This window comes from Folsomia candida, unplaced genomic scaffold, assembly GCF_002217175.1.
Source record: "Folsomia candida strain VU population unplaced genomic scaffold, ASM221717v1 Fcan01_Sc001, whole genome shotgun sequence".
Taxonomy (NCBI): domain Eukaryota; kingdom Metazoa; phylum Arthropoda; class Collembola; order Entomobryomorpha; family Isotomidae; genus Folsomia; species Folsomia candida.
In genome coordinates, this window is record NW_019091193.1 from 8,606,920 (window position 1) to 8,630,498 (window position 23,579).

The 23,579-nt window shown below is 37.2% G+C and overlaps 8 protein-coding genes across 10 annotated transcripts; 4 read left to right on the forward strand and 4 right to left on the reverse strand.

Annotated features, from left to right (window-relative positions):
* Positions 1–269: 269 nt before the first annotated feature.
* LOC110848865 (serine protease filzig) lies at positions 270–5,580 on the forward strand. The gene is made up of 9 exons (XM_022096205.2): positions 270–637; positions 1,211–2,451; positions 2,529–3,009; positions 3,085–3,372; positions 3,461–3,616; positions 3,703–3,711; positions 3,779–5,128; positions 5,190–5,303; positions 5,404–5,580. The coding sequence occupies exons 1-7, from the start codon at positions 547–549 to the stop codon at positions 4,060–4,062; spliced, it is 2,550 nt and encodes an 849-aa protein (XP_021951897.1). The 5' UTR covers positions 270–546; the 3' UTR covers positions 4,063–5,128; positions 5,190–5,303; positions 5,404–5,580.
* A 1,478-nt stretch (positions 5,581–7,058) lies between these two features.
* Positions 7,059–8,482, forward strand: LOC110863566 (keratin-associated protein 19-2). Of its 3 annotated transcripts, XM_035846290.1 has the most exons (9): positions 7,059–7,528; positions 7,594–7,602; positions 7,672–7,680; positions 7,771–7,791; positions 7,860–7,868; positions 7,958–7,966; positions 8,093–8,101; positions 8,241–8,249; positions 8,314–8,482. In XM_035846290.1, the coding sequence occupies exons 1-9, from the start codon at positions 7,336–7,338 to the stop codon at positions 8,331–8,333; spliced, it is 288 nt and encodes a 95-aa protein (XP_035702183.1). In that variant the 5' UTR covers positions 7,059–7,335; the 3' UTR covers positions 8,334–8,482. The 3 variants fall into 3 exon arrangements, with proteins under 3 accessions (XP_035702183.1, XP_035702184.1, XP_035702185.1); XM_035846292.1 differs by lacking the exons at positions 7,958–7,966; positions 8,093–8,101 and having other exon boundaries at positions 7,065–7,528; XM_035846291.1 differs by lacking the exons at positions 7,958–7,966; positions 8,093–8,101 and having other exon boundaries at positions 7,062–7,528; positions 8,241–8,444.
* Positions 8,483–9,293: 811 nt separating this feature from the next.
* Positions 9,294–10,142, forward strand: LOC110855355. The gene is made up of 3 exons (XM_022103787.2): positions 9,294–9,450; positions 9,551–9,603; positions 9,680–10,142. The coding sequence occupies exons 1-3, from the start codon at positions 9,390–9,392 to the stop codon at positions 10,040–10,042; spliced, it is 477 nt and encodes a 158-aa protein (XP_021959479.1). The 5' UTR covers positions 9,294–9,389; the 3' UTR covers positions 10,043–10,142.
* Positions 10,080–13,190, reverse strand: LOC110855343 (glucose dehydrogenase [FAD, quinone]). Its single transcript, XM_022103778.2, has 10 exons — positions 12,795–13,190; positions 12,514–12,713; positions 12,103–12,292; positions 11,906–12,034; positions 11,691–11,812; positions 11,433–11,603; positions 11,208–11,361; positions 10,769–11,116; positions 10,442–10,667; positions 10,080–10,345 (listed from the first exon to the last, which is right to left on the reverse strand). Exons 1-10 carry the CDS (start codon positions 13,027–13,029, stop codon positions 10,177–10,179), a joined length of 1,944 nt encoding a protein of 647 aa, XP_021959470.2. The 5' UTR covers positions 13,030–13,190; the 3' UTR covers positions 10,080–10,176.
* Positions 13,191–13,327: 137 nt separating this feature from the next.
* Positions 13,328–15,648, reverse strand: LOC110863081 (protein TabA). The gene is made up of 8 exons (XM_022112314.2): positions 15,246–15,648; positions 15,063–15,166; positions 14,899–15,006; positions 14,601–14,823; positions 14,485–14,527; positions 14,187–14,396; positions 13,953–14,104; positions 13,328–13,812 (listed from the first exon to the last, which is right to left on the reverse strand). Exons 1-8 carry the CDS (start codon positions 15,468–15,470, stop codon positions 13,558–13,560), a joined length of 1,320 nt encoding a protein of 439 aa, XP_021968006.1. The 5' UTR covers positions 15,471–15,648; the 3' UTR covers positions 13,328–13,557.
* A 116-nt stretch (positions 15,649–15,764) lies between these two features.
* LOC110861361 (cytochrome c oxidase assembly factor 5) lies at positions 15,765–16,658 on the forward strand. The gene is made up of 5 exons (XM_022110469.2): positions 15,765–15,931; positions 16,034–16,109; positions 16,181–16,226; positions 16,299–16,400; positions 16,488–16,658. The coding sequence occupies exons 1-5, from the start codon at positions 15,895–15,897 to the stop codon at positions 16,527–16,529; spliced, it is 303 nt and encodes a 100-aa protein (XP_021966161.1). The 5' UTR covers positions 15,765–15,894; the 3' UTR covers positions 16,530–16,658.
* On the reverse strand, positions 16,650–19,422 carry LOC118437537. The gene is made up of 7 exons (XM_035856618.1): positions 19,095–19,422; positions 18,862–19,009; positions 18,760–18,778; positions 18,450–18,681; positions 18,028–18,152; positions 17,804–17,954; positions 16,650–17,719 (listed from the first exon to the last, which is right to left on the reverse strand). Exons 1-7 carry the CDS (start codon positions 19,216–19,218, stop codon positions 16,746–16,748), a joined length of 1,773 nt encoding a protein of 590 aa, XP_035712511.1. The 5' UTR covers positions 19,219–19,422; the 3' UTR covers positions 16,650–16,745.
* Positions 19,423–19,808: 386 nt separating this feature from the next.
* LOC110863472 (neurogenic locus Notch protein) lies at positions 19,809–23,555 on the reverse strand. The gene is made up of 9 exons (XM_022112792.2): positions 22,993–23,555; positions 22,789–22,913; positions 22,544–22,700; positions 22,287–22,472; positions 22,138–22,221; positions 21,913–22,062; positions 20,897–21,832; positions 20,354–20,778; positions 19,809–20,283 (listed from the first exon to the last, which is right to left on the reverse strand). The coding sequence occupies exons 1-9, from the start codon at positions 23,462–23,464 to the stop codon at positions 19,876–19,878; spliced, it is 2,943 nt and encodes a 980-aa protein (XP_021968484.1). The 5' UTR covers positions 23,465–23,555; the 3' UTR covers positions 19,809–19,875.
* Positions 23,556–23,579: the final 24 nt, after the last annotated feature.

The window sequence follows — 23,579 nt, forward strand, 5'->3', positions numbered from 1 at the left end:
TTTAGTAATCCTCCCACACACGGTTAAGCAAGCACCACCATAAGCAAAGATATAAAGATGTGCATACATAATATAACCCGTGTTGCGAAATGTCCTGGTAGGTTTCATGCATTAAAATTTACTACACTGCCGGGCAGGGGTCAGATGCAACTGATCCCCTGATCTCAACCAGCAGCAGACTTGTAAAACCAGTTGATTTTGTCTCATAAGATTTCAAAATGATGACTGACGCACAATGTGAATTCTTCTTTTTCAGTTGGAAAAAAGTAGGAGACAACTCGAGGTTTTATCCTAAACTCTGTGATCGCATTCAGTTAAATCCCGACTAAAGTTTGAGGGCTCGTTTTAAATTCATTTTTCGTAATTACGAGAATTTGCGATATCAAAATACTTGTGATTGTGACCTCGTCGCAATATAAATAATCAAATTTAAACATCAAAATGGTGGTCATGCACGGTTTACTCGAGTTTTAGAATTTATTTATGTACTAGTCTCATGCATTAAATCGTTACCAAAATAGAAAATTAAAGTAAAAGTCAGTCAGAATGCAGATACTCAAAGTGTCAAAGATTTTGCTCTTCATATTTATTGGTATCCCTTGGACGCACTCCAGCAGAACACGCCACATGTATGGGGGTAAGTATGCAATCATTCATTCACGTGTCAATTTGTTACGTATTTCAACCGCAATGTCAGATTACGGATGACAAGTTAAAAACCAATGTCTGCGTTTAATTGATAAGATGAGATCATATTATTACTCTCATGTATCAAATCCCGTTATGATGGTTGACCGATGTTGGATACTCCAATGGCACCTTTGCACATACTTACCCGCACTGATGCAACACAAATATGTGCAAACCGGTCTTCCGTGTGTGTGATGATGCAGGCAGCATTGTCAGCGATTAGTGTTACTGTACTTCACCTCACCCACAATATTTCATTGTGGGTTACTTTTTATTTGCTGTTGTATGAATGCGTTATTGTCCAAATTCGCATTCGCTTCCCGATTTCCACATAATTTTGTTAGATTGTGCCACCACAAAAATGACTGGGTCAAAACATTTGCACGTATTGCCTAACTTTAATGTTCGTAATCTCTCAATTGGATGATTTAGAGATTTAGAGCTGCAGTCATTTTTGGCAATGAACGAATTGTACCAAATTGTACCCAACAAATTGTAAATGTCTTGTATTATTTTGCAGGAAAAGTTCTCAATATTGCACCGAAAGCATGCACTTCATCCGAGTTTCCCGGAATCGTGGGAACATGTATGATCAGTTTAGAATGCCAACAGAGATCTGGCACAGTTATTGGAGCTTGTCGTGATGGACATTTGTTTGGAGCGTGCTGTTCTGACGCTGCGGCAGAACTTCCAACGGCTGAACCATTGAAAAATGCTTCGTCAACTACCCCACTACCACCTCAGCCACCTAAGGATCATCTTCATCAGTCATTCAAAATCCCACAGAGCCTTCTTGACCTGGCTATATTTAGCATTGCATCAGATAAACAAGATCACAAAGAAGGGGAATCTGATGATCCGAGCAATAACTCTGTCACCACGGACAATCCCATTGTTGAAATTTCAACAATGACAATGAGTGGTCATAATAACACCCTTCGAAATGTTACGCCAGCCATTGTTCCCACGCAAAGTACGACCCCGATTCCAACCACCACAACCATTTCTACTATCACCCAAGCCAAAGTAGTGCATACAACAACCACAACAATTCCAACGACTACTACTCCCACAATTCGGACCACGACAACTGCAGCGAGCACATCACATGCGCATCCGATTTCACAAGAAACTTCCACTACCAAACAAACTACCACTTCGAAAAAGCCATCAACCGAGCCAACCACGAAATTTACGTATGGAAAAATAAAATATTCTCCTCGTCCAGTGAAACTGCGCTCGACAACCGAAAAAATGATATGGACTCGGCCTCCGACCACTGAAGCGTCCTACTCGATCTTCACATCCAGCACTGAAGACGAGGATGATGAGGAAATTGGAAACGAAATTTCGAAACGTTCACCTCAACCTAACACTGCGTCCACTATAATGTTATCCGCCAGCAGTGGCAGTGTTGAGACTAGTACGTTACCAGTACAACAACCTCCTCTGTCCAACGAAGAAGTCGCAACAACTTTAATAGCTCCCACGATAAGTGAAAACTCCTTGACGACGCTCCTTGTAGATGTAACTGCGAAACCTATCGACACACCAATTACAACAGAGAAAGTCAGTAGCACTAGCACTACCAAATCAACGCCTACGAATACATACACCACCACAGCCAACTTTGCATCCTCGTTAGCCCCCAAAACCAATTCTGCTAAGCAATCCCGGCTCTCCAATGAAATTGATGATGATGATAGCGAGTCCAGTTCATCTGCAGGATGGGACAATAAAATTAATGAATTTGTCAATCAGGTTAATTTTTTGTCGAATTGTTCATCGAACCCCAAACAGTTCATGAAAAATGTTTTTTTTTCTTCTTATTTACATAGGTCGTTGCGGGTATTGCAACAGAACTGGACAAGTCCAACATTGATGATGTCGTGTTTAAACCATCATCACCAAGTACCCGAAAGACGACAACGACAACGACGACGGCTACTCCACCGCTAAAAAAGAAGGGCAATAAAAATTCAACAAAATCAAAGCACTCGTCAAAGTCTAAAAATTCAACTTCCAATAAAAAGAAAAACGTTGTACAAACTACCAAGCGAATCCCATCAAAGAACAAGACTAAAAAACCTTCCAAGAAGAAAGTTTCGCCCCCATCTGAAAGTGTAGAGATTGAACGGGACGTGTTGGACTATAGAGAAGTTTGTGGCGTGAGACCTCTTGCACGACATAGTCGAATCGTTGGAGGAAACCCATCCATACACGGAAATTGGCCATGGATGGCTCTAGTTAAAGAAACTGTGTGGTGGGGAATATTTTCCAAAATTAAGTGTGGTGGAGTCCTTATTGACGATAGGCATGGTAATTACATACTTAATAAGCATACAGATTTATTATGCACATACATCTCAAATTATGTATGACATGATTATTCAGTTTTGACTGCCGGGCACTGTCAACCTCAACAAACTGGAACATTATCTGTCGTTTTGGGCGTCACGGACTCTGATCATCCGAGTTCACATGCGGTCACAAAGGCTGTGCGTCGTGTAATTCGTCATCCCCAGTTCAATCAACGATCTTACGAAAACGACATTGCAATTTTGGAACTGGATACACCAGTTCAGTTTCAACCTCACATTGTACCAATTTGTCTACCAGACATTAAGGAAAATTTTGTTGGAAAGAAAGGATTCGTTACGGGAATGGGATTGCTCAAGCACGGTAATAAAAACACCAATGACACGGTTGAATGCTTAATTGTAATTATTTTTTGCGTCAATATTTTGCACGATAATCTGCACATATTTAGACGGTGAAAGACCTTCAATGCTGTATGAAGTTGATGTACCAATCCTTAATAATACCGACTGTCAGAAAATGTTTCGAAAATCTGGAAATATGAAACCAATTAAACCCAGCTTTATCTGCGCCGGGTATCGACGTGGACGAAAAGATTCTTGCGGAGGTACATACTAACTAGCGTATTTGCTTACTTAATATTGGGCAAATGAGTGACTAATCTAACTGTATTTTTTTTTTTACATATTTCAGGTGACAGTGGTGAGTGTTTTTTACTACCAACTTGCTTAATTTCTCAAAAATTAGTTTCTAACTTGACTGAATGTAGGTGGACCACTGTCAGTAAAGCGTAACAACGGTCAGTGGGTTTTAGCTGGTACAGTTTCTCACGGAATCAAGTGTGCAGTAGCAAATCAGCCTGGGATTTACATGCGGGCGACGTGGTATCTTCCGTGGATTGAAAAAGTTTTACGATCTGCAAGGTCAGACTTGCCAAAATGTCACGGCCCTCCACCTGTTTGTGAGCGTCCTCAAGCCAGATCGGGTGGTTTGATGGACACGCTCTTCAGAATTTTCAGAATTGCCAGAAGGCTTTGGAAAACACGAAAATGATATCATTCTACTGATCAGAAGAAGCTGCATATTATGTAATTATTAATGATCTGAGTACCATCTGTAAAAAATTTACATTATGTACAGGGGTTCTATTTTATGATATTAGTATAAGAATAAGGTGTACAATAATGGTGTCTTGTCGGACTAATTACCAGTATTAAAACATATACTTAGTTTGTGTTAAATGATCCACAATTGCAGTTACTAAGGATGTGGTTCGGAAAAACTGGAAGTTATGTACATGTATGCATATATACATATACTCTTACTTTTCATAATGCCATTTCCAGTGAAAGAACGGAATAGCAATATTCTTAATCATTATATTCTCCAAAGCGATGACGTCGTCGGGACGATCTCATTATAATATCATTTTTGCATTGTAACGTATTAGACTTGAATTGATCGTTCAGCAGAATGACTTTACAGAAATCCCATATTTTTCTTTGTTCACTGGATAAAATCAAATCAGGTTTTTTACCTCATCTCCGCCTGGACGAGCTTTTATACAAAACAAAATTTTTGCACATACCATGCACACCGAGTAATATGTATGTACACACATGCTTAAGCACCCTAGTCATGCTAGCGAATAATGGACGGTCGCTTTTCTTTCGTGCCCACAGGCAAAGCTTCGACTACCAAATAATTGGCTGAAACTTTTACGGTTGCATTTAGCGTGAATGTACGTCTTTGTTCTTCGTAGAAAATGCGACGAAAGGATGATTAGATGGAAAAGTCTTGGTAACACACACACACATACATATGTACATATATGCATAGTGGGTGAACGGGTACTCAAAAAATCTCAAAATTTTCACATATAAAAGGATCCACTTTATGTCTAATACACCATTCAAATTACTGGAGCATTCCTTGAGATTATCTTTTAAAAAAGAACACAAGTTTTACACTTTCAAGATGAAGGCCTACTTCGCACTTGCCCTTGTTGCCTGTCTCGTCGTCGCTTCCTTGGCGCAAGAATCGCAATCTGCTCCCGCATCATTGGTTGGTTCCCCTGCCGCAGAATATGTGTCATTGCCGGAAGAAGACACCTCCGGAGGTAATTTAAATAAATCTATCTCATGTAAAGGCATGGTTATAACTCTTTTATAACTTTGAAGCTCGAGTAAGACGCCAATTTTACGGGGGGTACGGGGGGTATGGCGGGGGCTATCGTGGTTTTGGGGGTGGTTATGGTGGTGGATTTGGCAGAGGATTTGGGGGAGGCTACGGAGGTAGGTCTTATAGCTTTAATAAAAATACAAACTGCCCTTTTGTAATTCTGCAGCGATTCACTTATGATTTCCATGTTTAATGTGTTTGGTTTTGTTCTAGGGTACGGACGTTAAAATTTTTTGCCGACAAGGACATTGATTCACAGATTGGTCGCGAAATCCTATTCAAAAAACAAGAGAAATACGCTGTGATATCTTTCATAAAAAACTGTACTTATTTGTTGACCTGTTGTAATTTTTCAGTGAGAAATAAATTCGTTTCTGCTTAAAACACGTATTTTATTACTTCATGAAAATACATATGAATTCCAAATATCACGATTCATATACTAGGCTTGCATATTCCAATAGTACAATTTTGCTGTGACATTGTTTGTTACTGGTTTTTGTATGTGACAATTGGCTTTTTATTATTGATGATCATGCAAACAGACTAATCGATAGAGTAAAGGTCAGTAAAGGCAAAGACATCATAGTAGAATGGATAACATGACAGCATAACAAACAGCATAACATGAATCTAAATAGGAAAAGTTCTGATGATTAGGTTCAGAAGTTTTCTGGAGTTGGTCGGATAACGCTTGAAGTTAGAAATTTGTGCTGCGAGAATGAACTACTTACATACATATTCATGGTAGCATTAAAAGATTAACCGTTTAGTACTCGGTGATTGGAATCAATTAAAAAGCATTGTATTACTTAATTACAGCAAAATTTTCTTCAATTTATGTGCACATAGTGTATTATATACTTTTTCTATGATTTTATTGTTCAATATTAATTGAATATTATGCATTGCGCATGTAAAGCGTAGCAAGCTGTGGGAATAACACGCTTTATTTAATAAACAAAAAATCCGTCTATAAAAAGCAGCTTTCGCTGAATCACTGTCACTAAAGCCTCGTAAGGATTTCAAGGGTTCGGTTAAAATGTGGTTTAGAACTTATGATGGGTTACATAAATTTTAATCATGCACACTGGGTCATCAACCTGATTTTAACAGATCGAATTTTTTCTTAAAAAATAAATATATTGCCAATTTATTTGTCCCAGTGTTATAATTACTGCTATCGCACTAAGTTTCCCAACAACACTTTCAAAAAGGATAATAGGTAAATACTTATCGCACGTTCTTACAAAGTCAGTTATATTAATTCAAGGTGTAATCTCTTACTCGACGCTGGGATGCATATAAATATGAGATCATTTGTAAGATTCATCCAACAAAAAAGCTGCTAAAATCCAACTTTATCCAGATCGCTTTGTTCACTTAGCGTAATGAATCAATTTCTTCACCCACCAGGTGGTTTCCTTCCCTTTCATTCAATATGAACTCTAATAATCTGACTCTTAAAAGCAAATGAAAGAAAAACATGTACTCATCGCATAATGCTACAACTGCTGCGTGAGTCTGGAATTTCCCAAAATTGCGACTTGAAATTAAACCAAGTACATACCTTGATCCTTTTTTTCCTCGGCCGATTGCACGACGCTCGTGGAGATTATTGCATCTCATTCTTATGTAATTACTCGTTTGTGTTAACTATACCAGAGTGTCATGCTTTAACTCACCATGGTTTGTTCGCCACTCACTGGAAATAAAAAAAGTGACAAAAAGTAGTGTAAGCCTTTGACGTGGAAAATCTTAGAATTGTTGTGGCATAAAATGAACTACAAAAATCCACGTAATATACTTTACTATGTGTATAAAAGGTTAGTTTCTTTTATTTGGTGTGATGCAAAAAAATATTTCACAGAACATCAAATTACTGGATAAAATCAGCCGATGTCCTCGTGAAATTGCTTCAACGAACCGACGACTTTATTTTTTTTATTCATACTGAAATAGTGATTTCATTTACGCATCCTCAAATATATTTATAAATATGTATGACTTTTTGTAATGTGAAGACAGGATATAAAAACTTGGTCTCCTGTCTCCGAAATATTTCAGACGAGAGTAATCTTTTAAAGGTGTCACATCCTTAAAATAATTAATTCAACGTCATTCAAACACAAGGCAGCTTCCAAAATGAATAAAATTGTTGCATCGATTTTTGTTGTCATGTGCGTCATCTCAATTTCCTATTCCCTTCCTTTGGATGAAAAGCCTGCCCCTGTGATTAGAGAAATTCGTCCAGCCGTACTTCCTCAAGAAGTCTTCCGTGGCCAGGGATTGGAAGGCCAGGATGAAGGGAGCCGACAGAAACGCCACTTTTACGGAGGTACACAAATATTAATCCGTCAATCTCAAACTGCATGATATTTACAAGATCTATTTTAATTGCAGGATACGGAGGTACATAATATTAATTTTGGCATTTTGCATTTGTATTAATCGGGTTTACTTGGTTTTACTGTTTTCCAGGTTATGGAGGTAAGATTTTCAATCATGTGCATGTCTGTTAATACTTATAACTTTTGATTTTGATTTTGATTTTTTGTTTGGTTTTTTCAAAAAAAATAGGATACGGTGGGGGTTTCGGTGGTAAGAACTTACCTTTGAACTTTCGGTGTTTGTTTTTAGCTGATATTAATTGTTCTTAATTTTTCCAGGTTACGGGGGTGAGTTAACGCTCAACGCTAAATGCATAGATATACGTTTGTAGTTATAACTTTATTGATTTCCTAATTTTCCTAATTAATTTTTTCAGGTTACGGAGGTATTATTTTACATGTTATGTAATAAATTTAGTTGAAATGTGGCGTTTACTTTACAATACTTTGGGGGTTGGGAAAACGAGATCTTACGTCAGCCTTAATTAATTAATTGTATTTAATTTTTCCAGGTTACGGGGGTGAGTTGCCTTAACTAAATATATGCTTATCGTTGTAACTCAAGTATTGACTTTTGTCCATGTTATGGGAGCATTTTTTACCTGTTTAATAACTATGCGGTTTAATTAATTACTTGTTTTTAATTAATCAATTTTCCAGGTTACGGTGGTAAGTTGCAACAAGTCCATTAATCCTTATAAATCTGATTTTCATTCTCTACTTGATTTTTCAGGTTATGGATTTTACGGATGATAAGCTCCATGCTAAAAATACTTCAATATCCCATACAAATTTTGTATTCTTTAATAATTGTCTTATTTATAGGGATGTCATACTTTGCTCACTGTCCAAGATAATTTGATATGCTCAATTTCTAAATAAAATTCAAACCTTTCAATGAATGCATAAATACACATGTATTTTATAACAACGTTTCTTTATTTCTCGCATCAGAAAGTCAATGACACTGTAGACACGTATGTACAAATTTATTTGCATGCATATGTCTCAGCACGACAATGCGAGTAATAATCAGTTACTCGAAACGTAAAGTGATAATTTCATTTGGATATTTTATGTGTCTGCATCGCCTTAATTGGTATCAGGTGTAACTATTTTCAAATTTATGAGGAGGGCTTTGCTTTTGCAGTCTAGTTCCTGTTGGCGAATTACAATACAAATCTTACAAGATTTTAGTCAATATGCGAAATGCTGTGCCGACAAAAACTTTCATTTATTCGCACTCTTACTCTCTTACCCTTTTGTGAGGGGATAAAATAAAAATCTTCTGGTAACATATGCATACATCCCTTTTGCAAGTGGGCAAGAAAGACTAATATTTTGATGCCAGAATGTCTGAACCAGTTTCTCACATCCGTAAACAGCACTAGTTTTTATTCCGCATGATTTGGTACTAATAGTTTTGCTACACATACATATGTACATGCACACTTTTTCATAGTTATATGTACATACATATGTATGCAGTTAGATATTTGGCTGGTTCTTTGTTAGCCGAGTTGTAAATTATATGCATTAAATCACTGCCTAAGATTATGAATGATTAACGATAAGATGAGGACCTTCCGTCACGTCAGTGACCAGTGACAACGTCATCAAATAATGCCACAACCATGATAATTAAAAGTACGTTGCCAGCTTGCCTTCAGCCTTGACCCCTTTTAAGAACAAGTGCAAATTTGAAAGCTATTAAAAGCGTTACAACTCCTTGTCTGACCGTCACTTTGCTTTTGCCGTTGTCTCACCTTGTTCATTGTTCAGCACAGGGGATTGATTGGGTAACACAGAATGACGTCTCTCACAGTCTGCATTTTCCTGATATTTGCAAGTTTGGCAAATGCTGGAATGGGTAAGTGCACATGCATAATTGTAAGAAAAATGTCGTATTATATAACGACAATAAATATCAAAAGTGGAATTATAGTGAAATTTTCTATTTTTTTCATAAGATCAATTTTTGCGAGATTCATTGTACTCAATTAATAGTATGAGAGACGACGGGGTAAGTATCTAGTAAATTTTAAATCGTTTAATAAAGTGCAATTAGCTTGTATTGATTCTTATTTGCTCATTATTAGGCACTAACCCTCAGTGAAAGTCCGCACAGCACGTATAAAATGGTGACTGTGGAAAAATGGAAAAATTCAGAAATTCAGAAATGGATAGTGGAAGATTTTCAATCAATTGGGAGATATCATTTTACACCATTAATCCACAACACGACGACGAATGTTGTAACATATCAGTTCACAAAGAACGTCTACACGTACAAACGACAATGGAAGGTTAACATTATAACCACGCAGCGTTACCAAATTCAAAATCCGGAATCTGGCTTATGTTTGACGAACATGGGATTACACAAGCAAGTTGATGAACACGACTGTGACCCAAGTTATCCAGTGTCGCAAGTTTGGAAGTTCAGAATGTTACAGAAATAATAATTAGTTTTATTTGTTCAAAACTATTTTACAACGGTTATATAGTATTAAAATAAATAGCTCTTGTTATGTTTTCAATAAATAATTACATAAAATAAAACTTTGCATATGTGTAACAGATGGACACATATATTTCACACAGTTATTGTTACATTTTTCTCCGGTGTGATGTTAGGCCAATCGTTTTTCACAAGATCTGCACACATCTCTCCAATCATAATTGTGGGAGAATTTAGGTTTGCATTGCATATGAAGGGCATAATACTGGAATCAGCGACTCGAAGCCCTTTAGTCCCAATTACCCTGAGTAGTAAATTAATATTTTAAAAAATTGCGTAAATAATAGATCGCATTCAGTGTTCAGTATACCATGAACAAAACCCCAAGTAATATGCTTACCGCAGTTCAGAATCGACAACAGAATCAGGATGATCAAGTGGCCCCATTTTGCAGGTTCCACTTGGATGGAACATGGTGTGAGGGTTTTGTCGAATAAAACATTCCCAGTAAGAACGACTTTTCATGGCGTGGTCTTCACAGCCAGGAAAATGATTCGGAGCTAATCTGGCTCCAAGTTCCTTAAATGCTGTTGTATTTTCATACACTTTGACAGCAAACTGGATTCCTAAAATCAAATTATGCGAATACATATGTTTGTAATGCATTAGTAATGTATTCTTCATAAAAGGTTCACAATTGTGTACATTGGGTCAAGCAAATTTATACCTTGAATAAGAACGTCCAAGTCTGCGCCACCCTCATCAGAAAAGTAATTGGGATTAATTAGTGGTTTCACAAATGGGTCGTTACTGGCTAACTTTATGTATCCGCGACTTTTTGGTCTCCCCACAGCCACAAATACGAAATTCGAATCATTCATTGCGTTGTATTCAAAAAATTTTGACAGCCCACTATTTAATTTCATTCCCAAAACCTGCTCCAGTTCCTTCCCCATATTTTTATCAATTCCTCTCGCAACATGCATCATTAATATGTCCGGCCAGTTTTTATTGTCGTTTTGTTGAGAAGAAATTAATCCAGTTGCAGAAATTCCACTCGGGGAGGATAACGGGCCTGTTAATTAATATGAAAATAAATTTGTACCTGCCCATTCTCTAAATGTGTGTATTTTAAAAAAAAATGTATGCATCAATTCCTAGCCAACCTTTCCCAAGGGCTAAATATTCTGTGGCTGCAATTGGAGTCAAATCTCGAAATCTTAAGAACGACACATTTTTTCCAAGTAGAAATGGCCCAGCCATGCCCAAAACATGATCTTGTAGATTCTCTCCAACTTTCAAATTCACGAGGGTATTAATCTATAGATATAGAATAAATGCATTAAATCATAATTATGCTACAATATTGTTTGCACCATGTGCGGTCTTACATTGAAGGAGTCCAATTGTTCTTTTGGACCAATACCAGAGAGTAACAAAAGTTTTGGAGAGTTAATTGCCCCACAGGAAATTATTATTTCATTTTTTGCCGATGCATACTTTTTATTTGCATGTCGATAATATGTCACCCCAATTGCCTTCATCCCACTGTCAAAATGAATCTATATGGGTACATACATTTATCACGATTGAATCTAAATATATATAAGAAACGTAATATTTAAATATGTGGCATAGTAAATACTTACCTTTGTTGCAATCGAGTATCGATGAATTGTCAGATTGGGGTTGTTGAAATTTGGTTCAATGTAACCTCGAAAGGTGCTGAAACGAGCACCCCCTTTCTGTGTAACATCTAATGGCGAAAATCCTTAAAATGTGCAAAAATACATGTGTATGTAATGTACATAGATCATACCATTATATACACACATATTTGTCATTTCGCTTCACATGTTGTTACCTTCACTTTGGAAAGCATTCTGGTCCAGAACACGTTTTCCCAGCTCTTTCCCAGCTTTCAACCAATAGCTTGCAGAAGGGTCATAATTAGATTTTTCGATACGCAGGGGACCCCCTTCGCCGTGGTGTGCTAATTTTTAAAAAAACTTAATAATTTGTATATGTATCTACACATTTCATGAAAATTTATTTACATACAGCTTCCCTTCCAATGTCCATCATAGTCTTCCATACGCTTAAAGATTGGTTCTACGTTTGCATACGACCATCTTTCATCTCCAGTGTATCTGGCCCAATTGTTAAAGTCTTCTGGATTTCCCCGCATATAAATCATGTTGTTGCTGTTACTGCTTCCACCCAGTGATTTTCCCCTCGGCCATGACATTTTCTACACATCAAACATTAAGTTAGTATATGTTGAGTATTTAATATCTAATAGTAAGTACATAATACATACATATGTACAAGGTTTTTCACTTGGAATGGCAGTACTACAACACTACGGTTATTGTAGTAACATCAAATTAATCCTCCAAATTACCTCCCAAGTTATAAAAACCTTGTATGTATGGAACATGTGCATGCATTTCGAATCATATTTATAATCACTTGATTTGGCCAAACGAATCCAGAGTTGTTCAAAGGTTCTGTTGTGTACTGCCAATCAATCATGGGAAGATTTACTAATGCTTCTGCCATTAATGGAACATAGGTCAGTGGGTGTGGGTCACCTCCTGCTTCAATTAGCAAAACCTGATACTGCTCTGATAATCTGGCAGCGACAGCAGAACCCGCTGACCCACCTCCAACTTTACACCAGTCAAACAACAAGCTCCAATTAAATTAACTCTTCAATTAAAAATGTAAAAGGTAGAATTATTATTATTTACCAACGATGAAATCAAACTCATTTTGTAGAGAATTGTGTTTCCTGTTGTATCCAAGTTGAGATTCTAGATTGGAACTTAACATGCGGAATAAATCCAAGTATTGCGAAGTGACCGACAGTTTAATCACAAAATATGGTATCGTGGTCAATGAAAGTGTGATAAGAAATGCAGGTAAAGGCGTAGAAATTAACTCTAAAATTGGTAGAAATCCAGGAATGCTAGAAAGTGTCGACATTATAAATGTCGTTATTATTTATTATTTAAATTCTGTAAATGCGATAAATAAAAATGTTAAATCTCTTTAAAAAAAATACACAAATGCATGCTCCTCTAAACATCTACAAATCTGTAATGAAATAAGTGATGATCATTTTCTTGATGTTAAATTAGCATAAAATCCCGTTTTGGCACAAAGAGAGTTAACAAAGTCAAGATTCCGGTAGGTTGGGTTATTGATCTGGCACTAGCACAATAAGGTACGCACAAACCCATAATATGTACATACATATGTATATATGCGCCCTTCAATATGCATTAAATAGAATACAGAAATTTATTTTTAAGTTGAAGCCGCAGAACAAATAATGATCATTATCTATTTATCTATGTGTAAATTCATGCAAATATATGAAATACAAATAATATTTATCGTAGCTGGAAATGTTACTGGAGTGCAAAGATATTTTTGAAAATTCATGAGAATTAGAAAAACAATAAAAACATTAGAGTTATTTTCAGTTTAAAAATTATATTGATAAAAAAATTATTTGCTGCATTTGTAGTTTATAGTGGAGAAATAGTCATTTAAAGTTTCACGTCTTCTTATTTCAATTAATGAACCAGATGAACTTGATGTTTTAAGGTATTCGGCTGATCGTAGTTTCCCATTGTAGTTGAAACCCATGCAGTGACCATGAGCACCAGCGTCAAGAATTACAAGTAGATCTCCAATTTCTACATTGTGTCCTATGAACCGATCTATTGCAAGTTTGTCGTTGTTTTCGCACAGACTTCCGACCTGTATTTCAGTTGCAAGGTTTATGACATAAACTTTATGTACACATATGCATACAGTAATTTTTACACATTATACTACACATATGCGCCCAATATGAAATCTTGGGAGTTCATTAAGGTTTAGAATGTTTATTAACTCACAACATCGTAAACTCCGTCTTGTGATTGCTCAGATAAAGACCTCTTCAGCTTGCTGTTAATGATGCCGTAGTTGGGATCCTTAATGTGAACAATATGATGATAGGAATTGTACAGAGCTGGCCTCATCAAATTGGCCATATTAGCATCAACTCCTAAATTTTTATCAGTAAATTTTAGCAGTATCCTGTCCGAACTGATATGGTATGTAGTATCAAAAAACGTGTTTAAACAAACCAATAAAATTTTTGTAACTTTTCTTGAGATGAAGAATTCGAGTAACGAGCATGCCTGCAGGTCCAGTTATGTAACGTCCGCATTCAAACACAATATTAAACGGTTTAACGCCGTCTCTTGTAAGCAAACCCTTAAAATATTCTTGCATATTTCGACTTAGGGTATCAAGGTCAAAATCCCGATCCTCCGGTCTATACGGAATTCCAAACCCTAAAGAAAGAGTAAAACATCAAGTATTGTCCATCTATGTAAATTTTAATAGTAGTCAAGTGTCTGCATAGATTAGTTATCTACTCACCGCCACCACAATTTACAGTTTCTACATTGACTCCAGTTTTCTCCTGTAAAATTTAATTATGTAATGACGTAGCGGATCATTAGATAATTTACTAAATGTTTTGTATCTGTACGTACAAAGATCTCTACAACCAGATCAAACATCATCTTTGCATTTGCGAAAATCTCACTTTCATTCAAACAATTAGATATAATCATGGTATGCAGGGCAAACTTTTTTACTCCCAAATTCAGTGACTTCTCGATTGCTGCAAATATCTGATTTTTTGTCATGCCAAACTTGGAGTTTTCTGGGTCTCCTATGATGACATTTCCAGTCCTTGACCGTCCTGGATTGTATCTAAAAAGTATTATTTTGCTTATCAGATTAATTGATTTGCATAAAAATTCAACGAAAATTTTATACCCCAATCACCTAAAGCATAATAGGTCTGGAAGCCCGATGGTTTCATGGATAAATTCGACATGAGACACATCATCTAGGTTAATTATTGCCCCAAGTCCTTTGGCCTTTGTGTACTCACTGTGTAAATATGAGAACCAGTAAGTAACGTTAAATCATAAAAGGGGCTTACTTACTCTAATGGAGTATTATTCGATGTAAAGAAAATATCATTTCCAGAAAATCCAACCAATTCTGCCAACATCAACTCTGCCATGGAACTACAGTCGACTCCAAACCCCTTTTGGAGTGGAAAGTTCACAGTTCACAGTTTTACAAATTGAATAGTTTTATAGTTTCAATAATTTCAATAAGCATACCTCATCCTTAAGAATTTCAAGAATTGAAGGGTTTGGCGTCGCCTTCACGGCAAAGTAATTTTTGAAGCCAGGTGCCCAGTTAAACGACGCTTTCAATTTTTTACAAATTGATCTAATTAAAGCTTCATCATACAAATAAACTGGTGTTTCATGATCAATCGCAAATGCTAATATCTCGTTTTCAGGGATTACAAGTTTTTTTGATTGTTGTGCTGATTTAGCCATACTAAATACGAAATGTGAAATGTATTTAATTGGTAAATGTATACATATGTATGTGCTTTACAAAAATTTGACTGAATAACTGAGCAGCAGCTGGATTATTATATAAGTCTTATGTCATAAAGATGATGATTTTGCTAGTCTAACCCAAGCCTATGGATATTATTAATTAAGTGTAAAGTGGATTAGATTACACTTATAAACTATCGGATGAGACGATGTCGAATTTGTCTCAATTTCTTGTTCTACCCCGTATTCTCACTTTATGCATCCATATTTATTTACCCCTGCTCGTCGACTTTTGTTCGCACCAAATTCCACTCACAAGTTGAATGCAAAATAAAATATTATCGAAATCATCGGCTAATTTTTTAAAAGTGATTTCATCCAGCCATAAAAGGAATAAATAGCCTTGCCAAAAGCTGAAATGTCATCGGAAACAGGAGGAGAGGTTAGAACGCCTGGTATGATAGTTATTTACGTATATAATAGAAAATAAGTAATGCATTGATCTTATTGTACACATAAGTTCTGTGACATAACACTTACCTACTTATTTATTAAAGATTGGCGACTGAAAATGTCCCAGTTGTATGAGGACACGGTACAACAAGATGATAACAGACCGTGCGCTGGACTCAGGTATACTTGTACAATTTTAACCCAAGCTTCATGACTTTTGACCTAACTTTTGAATATTGCTCACTGTTTAGAAAAGAATTAAAGGCTTGTTTACAAGAGAGTGACTGTGTCAAAGTGGTAAATTTCGCAACAAAATTGCTATTCAGTGTGTCTTAAATTTAACATTACGAATGAATTGATTAATTGCAGCATCACAAGTCGGCCAGAGAGTGCTTGGCTGCGACCGACGGATCCGTCCCTCATGACTGTGTTCTACTTCGCCAAACATTTTTCGAGTGCAAAAGGTCCTTGGTAAGCATACATATACTCCATTATTTTCATGATTTTAAGAGGTTCCGATTGGTGATGTCATCGTTGTTTTTGCATTGATCTTTTTAGCTGGATGCTAGACAGCGATTTAGAGGTCGGAAGGGCTATTAAAATTAGATGTACAGATGAATTTAAATGTAATGAACAAATCATTTATGTAGTCATACTTAATACTCTTAATATTCCCTAAATTTGTATAAATAATATGTAAAATGTATATAATACAGCTGTGCGTTTATATTTAGTATGTAATTTTATTTATAGAGTTATAGTTTTAAGTAAAGTGCAATCTAAATACATATGTGCATGCATTTTGTTGGCCCATCATCACATGTCAATTATGTCAACAGAAGTTGTTTTTCCATTATTCGTATGATGTTCTTCATCGTTCGAACCACTACTATCAGTTTGTGAGCCAGATTCACTTTCACTAGTGCTGTAAATTGCCTCTTCTAAAAGGGGACTTCGTCCGAATGCAGAGAGATTAAATAATAACAAATTTGGGTCCATCGCTACTTTAGGTAAATAGCAGTTCAAGTACGGATTCCCTAAATGATTTTCTACACATTTGCAACCAGGTTCAGCATTCAATTCTTTGGTTGTGCGGTTGTAGATCATGCTGGCGAAACAAACGGCGTTGACTCCGCAGGTAAATTGTGAACAGATAACACTTTCGGGAATTACGATAGGCATTTGTGTTGTTGGCATCGTGTATGGTCGATATTTTCGTGGCGTCGTCCTCGTATTTCTTTGCATTGTTCGAGGCGTCGTTTGAACGACTATGGGCGGTGTGGGTTTCTTGGAATTAAAAATCTGGAAGGCAGTTTGATTTGCAGTGTGAGAAGGGCGTGTGTTTTTAAAATTGTTCAACACAGGTCTGTATGAGATCAAATCTTCAGGGAAAGGAAGGCCAACATCTTGCTGTTGGTCGTCAATCTCTTGAGAATATGGCCCTTTTGTAACTGGCCTTAGATTGAATAGTTCTGAAGGATATTTTTCTGAATTGAACGGGTTGGTTTTCACTGTCGGTCTAGTTTTGTACTTGTTGTAGGGTGACTTTGGGGTCGTTGTTTGAACTGTATAAAAAGTTTGGAAGGGTCCATAAGTTGTGGTGCTGTAACGCAGATGGAATGGGACGTATGGCGTTTTCACTGAACTTGTCGGAGAAGGTTTGGGACGTTTGGTAGTTTTTATGGTCGATCGCGTATTACTCGGGTACATTAACCACTCTAAATCTTCTGGTTTTACATATCCAAAAGGTTTCTTGGATGGTCTTTTACCAAACTTCTTAGTATTTTGATCTACAGTAATCATTAATAGCACTGAATAATTTTATTTCAAAACACCTCAGCTTGCATCTGTATGTATGTATTTAATGTATGTACCAGTGCTGGCGGCCAACGTAAAATAAACAAAATCGAACGTGTTGTTGAAAGCTGCTGTGCATAAATATGTGCCTCGGATGTCATTTTTTGGGTAATAACCAGAGATTGGATGGTACAGCATACTCTCATTTGGAATAAACTCGAGATTTCCCTGCACGTTAAATATTTGCAGAAAGTTTTCTATGCAAAAAATGGCAGAATGATTTTATGAATTTTATATTTACCTGCACAAACTTCTGTAGTGTCACGGAGGCCTTTGGATTGGTAACGCCACACGGTATTCGAGCAGCGGATTTGTTAAGATCGTAATACACGTCTTCTGGCTTACGAATAAATAGTTTCTGCTTGGCTAAAAAATTCATATTTTGAGGGTATTCGTTATTTCTTCGTATCCGTAGTATCGTAAAATAGTTTACGAAGATAAAACAAAGGGTCAGGTTTCGTAAAAATGCATAGTAACGCGATTTTCGATGGCAAAATCTTACGACGCTTACAAAATCTCGTAAGCTTGGTAAGTTATTTTACGATACGAAGAATACTAAGGTTACGAAGAAATAATGAATACCCTCATTGTTACATATTTAGGTTATACAGCTACTTTTAATAATTGTGTATTAAGTTAGTCATTAAAATTGGGAAAACCCACCCGGGACGTAGACATGATAATAGGCAGAGATGGTTTTGTACTTCATCCCAGTTTCAGGAGAGGCCGTCAAGCAATTGTACCTTCCAGTGTCTTTCGTCGTCGTGATCCCCGTTTGACCCAGCGTCAATGTCGCAATATAGCGCTTGGCCGCTCCGTTCGTTTCTTCCATGGGAAGTCGCTTACCATCACTTCCGATGTTCTCCGTTGTCGTGTTCCTGATATAATTTGGGTTCTGAAATGGGCAACAGATTAACATTACTACAAAATTTTCGCGTTGATTATGCATCTTATGCATATGCACTAGTTTTACCCCATCGCCACTGTAGACCCTGTAATAAAATTATAATGCTTAAATTAGATGGTGTCCATTATTAGGTTAAGTGTGATTATATTATGAATATTGAATATGTACCATTCTGCCGGTCCATGGTGAGCAATGCAAGTCAAGATAAGACGAGCATCTCTACGAATATCTTCACCCACGACCAAATCGGTTGAACTATATTCGCCCATGTTTACTCGAACAGTTAAAATATCGTCTCCTTCTTGTACATCGTATTCTTGGTAAACAATAAATAATCAATTTTTGGCATACAATCTCTCAATTTAATTACTTATGTATGTATTATTACTTTCAGTCTATACCTTGGTAAACATTTGTTGTGACAGAATCCCACAACGGTGATAAGCTGGATATCCCTTCAAACTGCACCTGAAGAAAAACGATCCAGATCCACTGTGTTTTCTTAATTATGGTTGACCAATGCATATCGCAAATCTATCGAATACTTGGAACCCAGTCAAACTTTTTGCAGAATGTTCGTTTCTGCCTGTTTCCAAAATTAAATATCGCACAAATTCACCGTGAATTTGTAAAACAGTGGCAAGTTACATTATTACGCATTTGAAGTTTTGTAATAGTTTGATTCCATTTTACAGTAATATGAAGCGGTAAGCATCCTGTGTAATTGCTTCATAAATACATAGGTATCTTTAGATTCATGGTTGAAAGCATGGCAGTGTGATGAGCTTAATAATGGATTGAAGTACTTGGTTGATTTAATCAACATTTTTAGGATCAAACTGTCGGAAAACCTTGCAATAATGAACTTGAAATTGAGTGCATGTTACGTTAGCACCTAAAGTTGCAGAGTTTCAGTCAATGTAACACAATGTTTTTAGCGACTGGCGTTTTTATTACATAACATTTTTGCCAGTGAGGCATGGTTTTATTATTATATTGTAGTAGCAAAAGTGGTTTTCCTGGTTTTCTCGTATAATTGAAGCACTGTCAATGACTTGTTCCACATTCTATGGACGTGTATGATACAAATAACTCGGACTGTGAGTACCACAAAATTACATTTGTCGATTTATTTATTCGTAAATGACTGTAGGATTCTTACAAGATTTATTTAAAGCCAAACTATACATCTTCAAATGACCTGAAAAAGAGTAACCTTTCCGCTAATGCTCCTTTCGCAGGTTCACATTCGCCCTTTGGGTTCATGACTGTCCCAATGTGACAAATACATGTCGTCTTATGATTCTCGGCTCTGCATCCTGCAAGCGGACCACAAATATTCCGGTGTCTGCACAAATTAAAGCATTTTCCATTTGCACACTCCTCGTCCGTGTTACATTGGCTATTTTTTAAGCATTGAAGCCCAAGTTTACAGCCAAGACTTGTGGTCGGATCGCCAAAATGACCTGGTGCACAAACACATCTTTCGTCATCATGAAACCTTTTGCAAACAGAGTTTGGTCCGCATTGAAATCTTTTTTCATCGATGCAAGTCCTGTTGGGCATGCGATTATCCGACATTGTTGCATTCTGAAAGGACACACATATGTGGATAGTTAATTATCATGCAGTGTATCATGTTGTAAATAAATTTGCGTACCTCTTTACAATGGACGTTGGGGCTGCCGAATGGGAAATTTTCAGGACAATAGCACATGGGAACGTTATCTTTAACTTTGCACACCGCATTCCTCCCGCATTCGACAAAATCAACCTGAAAGTCAGGGTCACACGGGTGAACGCATTGGCTGCTTGTTTTGTGACACAAGTAATCAATTGATCGTGGGCAGTCTGAATCTTCTTTACATTTTAGCGTGCATCCAATTTCTGGATTTCCTTCGAATGGTCTGATACACTCGCAAATTGTTGAGTTGTTCTCCCTCGAGACACATTTAGCATTTTTTCCGCAATTATTGCAAACTTGGACTTTATTATGGACTGGTTCTGATTCAAGAGGGGTCTTGCCTATCGTTCTTGTTGTTGTGGCGGCTGTAGTGGTGACGGCGATGCTTTCAGAATCTTTCGCTATTTAATGCAAAAATAATTATGATACGTCATTGTACGTATTTATAATTCTACACATAAATTATTTATTCTTCATATTTCATTACAAAATATTTCGTATTGGTTCATCAAATCTTACTTATTGGATGACAAGCAATTGTAGCAATTCCAGTATAGTTTGTGGGGCAGATGCAAGTCGATTTTCCATCGGCAAGTACGTGAATTGCATTGACTCCGCACTGTTTTGTTGTCGTAATGTTCATCGTGTCCAATGGTAAACCTTGTTCAACACATTTTCCAGAAATGCAAGATGCATTTATATTATCGCAGTTGTCATCAGTAGTGCAGCTAATGGGGTAACATTTTATGTATGGATTTCCTTGAAACTTTGCCGGACAGGTACACGAGTTTTTGCCCTCTACACATTTAGCATTGATTCCACATTCGGGAGTGCATTGATAAGAAATATTTGTGCTCTTGGGTGTGGTGGTCTTTTCTGTCGTAACTATTGTTGGTTTATCAGATTCTTCATCCGAGTCTTCGTTGGATTCAGAGGATCCAACTTGTTCATCAATTGGGTAGCATTCGATGTCGGAATTTCCAGTCAAATTGGGTGGACATTGGCATAGCGCAATTTCGCTTGTTACGTTGAGCACCGTGTTGTTTACCTTCTTTACAACACACTCCGCATTCAAGCCGCAAGGAAAGGGGCTGCATGGAGTTATTGGATCAGACGTTGTTGTCGAAGCTGCTGCTCCTACTCGCTCATGGATTTTAATTTGGCCATCTTGTTTTGTGTACACGGAGAGGCAGTCCCTTCCGAAATATCCAGGGGCGCAATTGATGGTTGCACATACAGGGGACCGATTTATTACGCGACACTCGGTTCGACGAAAGTGGACGCAGGCGCCTTCGCAAGGATTTTTACATCTGCCAAGCACGCACGCTCGATCGGATGGACAGTGGCTGTTGACCTCGCACTCTGCTCGACAATATGGCGGCTGGCCGTAGTACCCAGGACGACATGAGCACGATGTAAAACCATTCCGTTGATTACAAACGCTGTTTGCGCCACCTGATTTAAATATAAGCATTTTTTAAGTAGAAATAATGCTACTCTGTGACATGCACATTTAAAATTTGAACTTTCTTTACATGGATTCGGATGGCAAGGGTCGAGCTGCTGCTGTACTTGTTGCTGTTGATAGTGACTGTGGCACCGAACATACGGGTCTCCTTGGAATCCTGGAGCACAAACGCAACGAGCCACGCCACCATGTCTTTCACAAACAGTGTTCAACCCACCTGTGCATATTCATTTATACTGTTTAAAGTTGTAAATTACAAATATCACATAAGACACATTTACTATGGGCGTACATGGTGTAGGTGTGCATGGATCTTTTTCAATGCTCTCAGGTTTAACTTTCACATAACAGGCATGGTATGGGTCCCCAGTGTGACCTATGATAAGGCATAACTTTCTTATTTTATAAATCTGACACACAGCTTATCGTATAATATAATACCTGGCAAACAATGACAGCGTGGAATATGATTGGTCACATCGCACTGCGTATTTCGACCACAGACGGACCCACACGGAGAAGTGCAGGTATATCCACCATTCTTATTTTGAATGCAAGCGTGACTAGGTTGACAATCACTGTTTCTAGAACACGTTTCCTTTATTTGAATTGAAATTGGCTCATTTTCTGTCAATTAACATCACAAGTAAATTTATTAAACTATTCGTAGCGGGATATGATGCGCACAAAAATCTTACCTCTGATTAACGTGTATCTTACAACATGATAAGTGTTATTGAATCCGGCAGTGCAAACGTAAGTTCCTACAGGGTCAAAATGGTTCGAAACCTTGAGTTCGAAGCCTTTCGAAGAGTCGTAAGTGATCGAGTCGTTGAGTGGGCAGGTAACCAAACCCTGTACGTAAATAAAATGGCATGTTAGATAATTGAAGGAAATCAACAAATCAGGAATCAAGTAGACCATAAAGTACACAAATAATTACGTTTATTGATTTTTGCAATGATACAGCTGCCTTCGGATTTGAGACGCTGCATGGAATTCTTACAGTTGCGTCAGTCTTTTTGAAATAAATTATTTCACCTTCTGGATTAAGGAATAGTTTGCCGTCTGAAACGCATTATTTCAAGAGTTTTACTTTCCATACTAGACGTCAATTTTCAAGTAAATAAATACTTATTTATATTACCCGATACATAAAGGTTATAAAAAACTGAAAGATCAGGATTCTGCAGACTGCGGCATGTGTAACGGCCGGAATCATGGTTGGATATCGGGCGTCGGAATCCCAAGGAAATAGAGGCAGCAAACAAATTGTCAGGTCTGGTTATTCCCCCCGAATTTTGCGTTTGTGTCGTATTTGTGGAATACTCTGGCATGCCATCCCCTTGGTAAACCCATTGCACGGGGTACCGGGCGTCACATTCAAATATTAATTTACTATTTGGTTGAATATCTTCCCCAACAACGATATTAGAGTTTGGCAATTTGTCCACTACATGTTCCTCTTCCCCTGCCTCCAACTTGGTAGCTGTTACCACCCGAATTTCAAAGATTTTTATAACAGGAAGTTCATTTCTGAAATTCGCACCTCGAGAAATGCAAATGACTTGAATCAATATGATAAAGCTTATGGTCAATGAAAAAGACGGCGACGACATGATCAAGTCTTGTGAACTTGTGGAAGCCAAGTTGACAAATAGTTGAAACCGATGAAGATGTTGGAGTCAAAATCTCCGAGGTTCTCAACCCCACGAAACTTCCCATATCTCAAAG